The sequence below is a fragment of the Physeter macrocephalus genome, unplaced genomic scaffold (genome assembly GCF_002837175.3).
Source record: "Physeter macrocephalus isolate SW-GA unplaced genomic scaffold, ASM283717v5 random_1688, whole genome shotgun sequence".
Taxonomy (NCBI): Eukaryota; Metazoa; Chordata; class Mammalia; order Artiodactyla; family Physeteridae; genus Physeter; species Physeter macrocephalus.
Window position 1 is genome coordinate 1 of NW_021146662.1, and position 9,071 is coordinate 9,071.

The 9,071-nt window shown below is 62.9% G+C and overlaps 1 protein-coding gene across 1 annotated transcript; it reads right to left on the bottom strand.

Annotated features, from left to right (window-relative positions):
- Positions 1 to 3,146: 3,146 nt before the first annotated feature.
- LOC114485461 (sarcosine dehydrogenase, mitochondrial-like) lies at positions 3,147 to 9,030 on the bottom strand (the record flags this gene model as incomplete). The annotated part of the gene is made up of 6 exons (XM_028486912.1): positions 8,926 to 9,030; positions 7,262 to 7,620; positions 5,936 to 6,114; positions 4,279 to 4,458; positions 3,439 to 3,562; positions 3,147 to 3,247 (listed from the first exon to the last, which is right to left on the bottom strand). Coding segments are annotated over exons 2-6 (915 nt in total), but the record flags the coding sequence as incomplete, so codon positions are not given.
- Positions 9,031 to 9,071: the final 41 nt, after the last annotated feature.

Here is a 9,071-nt window from a genome sequence, read left to right on the forward strand (position 1 = left end):
ACACCTGGTGGCCAGGGAAGCCCCTGGCTTTCGTCCAGCAGGATCAGTGTCCCCATCTCCCTGCCTTGCAAAGCCCCAGCTGCCTCAGACTGGCCAGCACAGGCTCAGCTCAGCCCCAAGGCATCCACAGGGTACCCTCACTGCTTCCTCCCTCCGGAAGCCCACCCAATAGGTGTAACGCCAATTCCTCTGGTGTCTCTGCCTCCTAATCTCAGCCCGTTCCTTCCATCCTGGCCCCACCCCCATCCAAATCCTGTCAGCTGCTTCCTCCAGGAAGCCCGCCCGATGGCTCCAGCCTTCCCTGCTCTCTTCCTCTGAAGCACCAGCTGGCTGGACCACCCCATGCCCTTAGTCACGGTCATCGTGGTCCTCACCTAATGAGCACCTGCTCTGTGCCAGGCACTGTGCTCAGCCCTTCAGCCCGTCACTTGGTTCCTCCCTCAGCACAGCCCTAAGAGGTAGCTACAATTTTTACCCATTTGGCAGAGAAGGAAACTGAGGTTCAGGTGGCACCTTGACTCACCTGGCTGGGTAATGAGCGGTTGGGATGCAGACCCTGAGCTTGGGCCCTTTCCCCTTGCTCTGTGCCCCAACAGAGCAGTTTCTGCAAAAGTGGGTCAAGGATCGTGGGGATGCCAGACCATGAGGGAGCATCTGGGCCACCACGTTTGATAGACGCAGAGGCCAGGCCCAGAGAGGAAAGGGACAAGGTCACAGAGGAGCTGGGGGCAGCATTCGGCTAGGACCCAGGACTGGGACGGCTTCTCAGAACTGGGGTCCCTAGGGCAGCACAGCCCTCTGGCCACACCCACAGAGAAAGATAAAGGGCATGTGGCCCAGGTGGCCAAGCCCTGAGCCCTCACTGGCCAGCCCGGGGCAGCACCATGAGGCCCAGATCTGGGCAATCTGTGTCCTGCTGCAAGACTGTCAACCCAGGAAGCCTCCTGACCAGCCGGAGACAGGCCCAAGCGTCAGGGGCCTCCCAGCATGAGCCCCAGAGCCCCGACTACAGGAGCTGCCTTGGCCTAAAGGAGCTTGTTTTCTGAGCCACCACGGCATCAGACCACGTGGGAGGTCAGGGTCAGAGGCCTGCTCTTCTCCCAGATTCAGGCTGCTCAGGAGTGGCCTCAGCAGGGGCTGGCGTCCCAGACTCCCCACGTGGAGGGGAGCCTGGGGAACTTGGCCCCCAGCCCCAAATCTCCTCTTCTCTCCTACAAAAGTCTCAGAGTTTCTGGGGCTGGTGGCCCTTTCCCGGAGCGCAGCCTGGGGTTCCCGGAACACACAGGTTGCTGGGTGGGGGCAGTGTTTGTGAGTAACATGAATAAGCCCAGCTTGGCTCTGACCTTAAAATTCAGGGTGCGGGTCCCTGGGCCCACTCTGGCCTGCTTCTCCCCGAAAGCTGCCTCAAAGCTAGGCATCAAGTGCATCAGGCCGTGGAGAGCCTGAGGCCCCCGTCTTGGGCTCTGTGGATGCCCGGTGATCCTCCTCTGTGTCCCTCTGTAGGACACAGCCCTGCTCTGCCCCCAGCCTGTCCCCAGCTTTAGCCCAGCCCCCGGGAGCCCACCGCGGCCTGAGGGCGACCCCTGGCGGCCACGGGGGATATTTCCCACAGCACCAGGGCCAGGGCCTCTTTGCACCAACAGCTGCAGTGACTCCTCTTTCCCCAGAGCCCCCCGCCCGGAGTGCACACAGCAGGCCTCGGGAGTGTGCTGGATTCTATTAAACTCGTCCACGAACGGGGGAAACTTGTGTGTGTGGGGGGCAAGAGCGTTGGAGACCCCGGCCCCGCGCCAGCTTCCCCCACCCCTCCGCCACTGGGTCCACCCAGCGGCCAGCCTGGTGACCAGAGGGAAGCCAGCCTTGTCCAGGGCAGCGACGAGGCTCCCAGGACCCTCTCTGCTGGAGCCTGACCCTAGACAAGGTCAGTCTGGTCTCCCACGCTCTCCCCACACCCACACCCTCAGGCTTGCTTCTCTGAACTGCCTGCAGTTCCCCGGCTGCCATGCTCTGCGTCCTCCCCTTCTCCCCCTCGTTCTTCCTCTGCCACCCTTCGGATGCCTCAGAAGACCCTTCGACATGGCCTCCGCCAGGGCACCTCCCTGATCCATAGGCTGGGAGTCCCTAAAGCCCCTGTGCCTGCCCCCCGGGAGCCCCCGTCGGCCTGTTGTAAAATAAATAATATCTTTACTTGCTTGTACCCTTCCCCCAGCTCACCTGGGCAAGAACTAGGTTCTTATCTGTGTTATAGTCCCAGTTTCTAGATGAGGGCTTGGAGCACAGCGCCTATCCAGTCAATGTTTGATGCAGAGAGGGGTGGGGAGGGAGGGTTAGATGGATTAATAAACGGATGGATGATGGAGGAATGGGTGAAGGGAGAGATGACTGGGTAGAGGGGGTGAAGGCTGGATGGATACATGAGAGAGGATGGACAGATGAATGGATGGATAAATAGATGAACCAATGGATGGATGAGGGGCTAGAGGGAGGGAGGGAGAGAAGGCTGGAGGGAAAGAGGGGTGGTCAGTGACAAGGTGACAGGAAGCTACCAGCCAGCAGCACAGGAGAGGGGAGATAGAAAGGGAGGAGAGGGGAGATAGAAAGGGAGGAGAGGAGAGATAGAAAGGGAGGAGAGGGGAGCTAGAAAGGGGGGAGAGGGGAGATAGAAAGGGAGGAGAGGGGAGATAGAAAGGGAAGAGAGGAGAGAGGGCAGGGGGCGCACAGCTCCCCTCCCCCACCACCTCCTCTGGCAGAGGTGTCTCCAGGGCTCCCTGGGAGGTTCTGACGGCCAGCGATCAATGTCCTCTGAGACTGGCACCCAGGGCACATTTGGGGGCATGTGAACATTCAGAGGTTCCCAGAAACACCTGGGGCACAGAACATGGCAAAAGCCAGACTGGCCGCACCACGCGGGACGGGCTTGGGCATCAATGAGAAGCCGTGCGCAGAAGGCAAAGGGGGCCGGGACCCTCGGGTTATGCCTGTGCCACTTCATTTCATTCTCAGGCCACCCAAAACCTCCAGTCACGAGGAGTCCCATTTCACAGATGAGGCCACTGACGCTCAGGGCGATGAAGGAACCTCCAAGCGCTGGCCTTCACAGCCAGGTCCGTGCACCACCCACTCGGTGCCTGGGGCCGTCTCCTCACCTGGATCCCTTCGATGCGCTCGGTGACGACGTAGGCATGGTGCATGGCCACCAGCGGGACCCTGACGGCAGCCATCCGGCCCACGGCCCTTGCCCACACTCCTGCAGGCAGAGCGCAGACAGCTCAGCTCTGCTGGCACCTGGCGGGAGCCAGCCAGCTGGGCGCCTCTGCAGGCCTGTCTGCCATGGCGGTGACTCCCCAGGTCACGCCTGGGCCCCCACCCCTAAGAAAGGCCAGGTTTAGGGAGCAGCCAGGGTGGCCACTTGGGAGCCCAGAAGAAACGTGTTCCCACCTGCACAGTTGACCACGCAGGGCGTCTGGATGGAGCCGTGCTCTGTCTCCACAGCCTCGACCCGCCGCACCCCGAAATCATCCGTCCGCACACTGATGCCGGTCACCGGGCAGTTCTCGATGACCTGGGAGCGAGAGGGGCTGCTTCCAAAGCCACGCGGGCGCTCTGAGCACTGACCACCTGCCCTCTCACTACCGCCAGCCCAGGAGGTACCCGGGACACCCGCTTCTCCTCAGGCAGCCTTCACGTGACCCCACTGGGGAAATGGGGTGACACGGGGTGGGAACTAAGTCCACGTGTTCCTTGACTTGGAGGACTCGTCCCCCCAGACGGAGGCTTTTTTTGGAAAAAAAAAAAAAAAAAGAAAAGAAAAGGAGGGCTCATTTGACTGACAGATGCTTGCGGTGAAAAGGTCACATACAGTGCAGTGTGGCTCCATTTTATTGACATACACTTCTTCATAGAAAATTACTTGCAGTAAAACTACAATGTCAACATTGGTCACCTCTGGGTGATCCTCCTTTCTTCTTTCTTGCTTATTTGTCTTTTCTAATCTTTCCTACAACCATGTGTGTATTTGAGACAAAAGAAGATAAAAAGTACAAGAAGAGATTTGGGGCGGGTTCACTCTTCCAGCGGGGCCAGACCTCGGGGAAGGGAAGAGAGCTGACATGAGGCACAAACCTGAGGCCGGCCGGCCTCCGCAGGATCGGATTAGAGGCTCAGGTCCTGTGTGGAGCAGAGAGAACGGCACGTGTTCTCTTGCCTTCGGGTCTTGGGGCTCTTAGGCAGGAAGGGTGGGCTGGGGGCAGGGGAGCCAGGGCCGGAAGGCCATCGTACCTGCGCTCCCCGGGCAGTGGCGGCCCTGGCGAGGGCGGTGCAGGTGCCGGCGGGGTCCATGGTGCCGTCATGCGGCACGTACAGGGTCCCGTAGAGGTCATTCACATTCATCAGCGGATACAGGGCCTTGGTCTCTGCCGGGCTCAGCACGTGGGACTCCACGCCATAGGCCTTGCCCAACTGGGGGACCCAGAGGAAAGTAACTGAGCCCTCGGGGAGCAGACCCCCTTGGCCACTCTCCTCCCCGTCTGGGCCTCCAAGGGTCAGTTCGGACCCTGTGTCCCCCAGGAACCCTTAGCCGGCCACCGTGCCCCAGCGGCCCCAGCCCCTCGGGCCAGCTCCGAGGAAGAGTAAGGAGCCCGGGTAGTGCTTGGAAGCAGGCTCTGGGGCCCTCCCGCCTCCCCCATCCAGCTCTAACATGAGCCATGTGACCTGGGGCAAGTTGCTAAGGTCACCTGGGGGAATGGGGGTGATAATGGTTTATGTGGTTGACACCTTTAAAGAGCTTAGACCAGTCCCTGGCACATAAGGATTTACTATATAACATAAATAAAAATAATCCCCATAGGTCTGATATTTTGAGCTTCAACCAGGTTTGATGGTCAGACCAGCTCCCCAGACGAGAGACCCCGGCTGTCCTCTGTCCCAGGCCCCGGACTGTGGGACAGACCACACCCCCGACGCATTTGATTGGCCCAAGGGCAGCCAATCAAATGCCCCCAGTCATCCATCCATCAGGACAGGCTCCGCCCAACTAGAGATGAGCTGAGCCAATCAGATTCTCTCTCCGAGCAGGGTGAGTGAAAAGCGGCAGAGACCTCACTCAGCACTTGAGCTGAAAGGTTGCCTGGGCACCTTTGGAGCCCCCATCCCAGCTGATTAGTGAGTAAGGCGGGGGTGGGGGGGTGGGTAGAGGTGGGGGGAGTAGGCAGAATGAGGCGACCTCCTAACCCCAGAGACCCAGCCCGTTCTGATGAAGCCAGGTGCCGCCGCTTCCGCCTGGGCACCCAGAGGAACTCGGCAACCCGGTGACAGTGTACCTCTGCTACCCACACAGGCCGCTCTGCTCGCTGGGCCCTGAGCCACTCTCCAGTTGGTGCTCGATAAGGAATGAACTGCTGGAGGAGCCAGTCTCAGCCACGCCCTGGAATTTGGGGTCCGGGCCTGGCTGCTCTGGGTGAGGAATCAACCCTCCACCCCGGTAGAGGGCCTTCCACAGCGGAAGGCTTTCTCTGCGTCTCGCCCACTATGGCGTTCCCTCAGCCCCGCCAGCGGTGCCGGGGGAAGGGTGGGCCTTCCTCCTGGGTACTGCAGTTCCCCATCATTCGTCCTGACTCCTGGGAGCTCCGTGCATGCGGATAACTCCCGTTTATCGGGCCTCTCCTGCCCTGAGGCTCGGCAAACGGTGCTGCGCAACCCGGTCCCATTTTAAAGGTGAGGACGCCGAGGCTCGGAGGCAACGCCGCTTGGCCCAGGTGGCCCGGCCAGCAAGGGCAGCACCAGGGCGTGAACCCAGATCTGTCGGGGCGCCTTCCCTGTGCTACACGCTGCCCCACCCACCACCGGCAGGGGGCCACACGCCAACACGAGCCACTCACTCGCCCGGGCGGGAGTGCACCCAGGACATGAGTCCCCGCCCTGGCAGGGGTGCACCCACCGACATGAGCCTCTTGTACTCATCCAGACGCTGCCGGTTGGACGCGATGAACAGGCCCCCGTTCTGGATCCAGCCCGTGTGCAGCCCCGTCTCCTCCCCCAGGTCGCGGCTCACCACGCGCCTCGTGTGGGCCAGAAGCTCCACCTCCACGTCGCTGGGCCGCAGCTGCCACAGCAGGCCTGGCGGGGGAGGGGCGGGGCGCCGTCAGCCCCAGCACTGCGGTGCTGCACCCCGGCTCCTCCCTGCAGGCCAGGGCTCCTGAAGATCGGGCAGTGGGCAGGGAGCGTCTCTGCAGGCCGTGGAGAGCCCCGAGAGGCTGAGGAGCAGGAAGTGACGGGCTCAAAGCTGAGTTCCAGGACATCGCCCTTGGGCGGCTCGGAGCGTGGCAATACCCAGGGCTCCCGCTTATGGAGCACCTCCTGTGTACTGAGCCTATCACTGGGTGACAGAGCAGTCCTGGGAGGCAGGCATGACCCTTTTATAGTGAAATTAAGGCGGCACCAAACGGTTCTGTGCCCAGGATCACGGGACGGGTGAAGATGGGGCCAGGACCCCACCCCAGGACTGACTGAAGTCCAAAGGCAGCCTCTTCACCAACAAAGCTGCTCCCTTCCGAGCAGAGTTTGGGGAGCGGGAGGCCAGGGGAGAGGTAGCAGTGGGGGAGAGGCTGTGTGGGCCCAGCCAAGACAGGACGGCGGGTAGGCAGGGGCAGTGGCGGGCAGGGCCGGCTGTGTCGGCTCTCAAGACACGTGATGCCTGAACCTCTTCCCAGCTCCACAACCAGCGACATCACGCTCACGTTGGCCAAAGTGGGAGGGTTTTCCCCACAGAACCTGGCAAACTTCACGCAGGGTTAAGGCAGAAGGTTGGCTACCCTGGAGACATGCACACAGTAGGTGCTTTTACTATATGCCCACTGGTTAGTTGGCTGAGAATCATGGTGCCCGTGGAGGACACGGCTCTGCATCACCCCTGACGGTCCCTTCCCTGTCCATCCTCTATACCCCGTGCACGGCCCTCTTCCCGGGTGGCTCCGTCCAGGGAAAGGGCTTTGCTCTTTGAATAGACAGCTGCCTGGGCGCCCAGCTCTGGCCTCGGCTCTGCCCTCCAGGGTCCCCCAGTCAGCGTCTGCTCTCCCTCCTCTGCTTCACAGCTCTTCAGAGACTCAGGGGGCACGCAGGGTCACCCTCAGCAGGACCCCGCATCTTTTCCCCGTGTCCTCCCCCTCCAGCTCAGCTGCCGCTAACAGGCCTCCGGGTGCCGACCCAGAGCCGGCCCCTGGCAGAGTCCAGTCCCTCCCGCCCCCGCTGGCACCAGGGCCCCTACCCGCCGTGTGCCAGGTGGTCCCGGAGGTCAGCCGCTCCCGCTCCAGTAGCACTGCCCCGCTCACGCCCAGCTTGGCCAGGTGGTAGAGGGTCTGGCAGCCCAAGCTGCCCCCGCCGATGACCACCACATTGGCTGTGCTGGGCAGGGGCCGGCTTGGGCCCCGGGCGCCTGCGCAGGGCTCCCGTGCCTCTTTCAGGGTCTGCTGGTAGGGCACATTCTTCTCAGGGGTGGGCCGGGCCCCGCTGGTCAGGAGTCGCAGCCCCAAGCCCTGGGCAGGGCTCCGGCGAGGACAGGTGGCGGCCACACGCAGGGCTCGGCTCAGCAAGGCCATGGGGACTCGGCTTGGGCACGGCAGGGAGCTGGAGAGAGAGCGGGGGCTGCCTGGGGCACAGAGGGCTCTGTCCAAGTGCGACCCAGGGCCCCCGCGCTGTCACCCTCCGGCCGCCCTCCTGCCACCCACCCACGTCACGTGTGCACCGTGCATTTGTCCACGTGTACTGAGGGCCCCGTACGCTTCAGGCTCTGGCCGGGCCCAGGGGAGACCACGGTGGGGGCAAAAGGGGGGCGGTGTGCGTGGCGGGGCAGGGCTGAAGGGCTGCAGGGCGGGTGGCGGGGAGCCTGGGGCAGGGACACCCAACCCTGCAGCCTGTACCCAACACGCCCTCCGGGGCCACCCCAGACGGAAGTTATTTCTTCCACGTTGGCTCCACAGCCCTTTGGGACCCGAGGCAGAAGGGGAGCAAGGCGGCGGGGTCCAGGCCCCCTGCTCCCTCGGGCCGTCTCGAATCAGGTGGGGACTCGGAGGACCGGTAACCAGCCTCCCTCCTCCTCGGTGACCTCCCAGTAGCCTGCAGGGCTCACCTCGCACCCCTCCCCAGTCCGAAGAGCCTCGTAATTATAAGAAGAAAACTGTGACGGGGGCCCGCCTTCTAAGGAGACAGGGCGCAGAAGAGGTGCCTCCCCGGAGGGAGGAACACAGACAGGAAAGGGCGCCTCAGAGAGGCTCCTGGGCCCACCTGTGGGACCAGCAGGAAAAGTTAAGAGGGCTTTGGCTGTGGTCGAGGTCCTGAGTCGCGCACCCACGTTAACAGCCGCGATTGGTATCGATTAGCCAGTTAGTTCAGACCACTTCCAGTTCCAAGCGTGCGCCGCACGCCAAGCCGGGAACACGCGTTGTCTCTGCTCGGGGGTCCAGGTGACTGTTGTCCCCATTTCACGGAGCGGGCAGACTGAGGCCCAAGGAGGCCCGCCGAGGTGACCAAGGTCACAGGGCCGTGTGGCCAAGCCTGCTGGCTGTCCCGCCCCCTCCCAAACTCCCAGTCCGCAGACATCGCGGGGCCTGGTCTGGGGGAGGAGAGGCTGGGGGGGACCCACTGCCACACGCGTTCCCGCCCTCACCGGCGGGCACTGCCCACCGCACGCACCCCCTCCGCTCCCCCGCAGGCTCCCGGGCTCTCAGGTCGGTCAGGGCTGCCCCACCCTCACCACAGAGACCCTCCTGTGCCCCCCTCTGTAGGGCCAGACGAGGGAGCAGGCAGGGGTGATTTGAGGGGCTTCGGGTGGGGGGTTCGAGGCTGGGGCCGGGCACCCGTCCCTCCGTCAGCTCTGCCCCGCTTCGGGTGCCCTGAGCACGGGAGGTGCAGCCGGCTCGTGTCTGCACTTACCTTTCGTCCTTGGATTTCCTTAACTTTCCAGGAGCCGCCAACGGTGAGGACCTACTGTCGGAAACTCAGCGTCACGTGGTTGCCCGGGAAGCCTTTCCAAGGCCGGGCGTCTGCCCGCCCCCCCCCCCCCAGCACCCCCCCAGCCC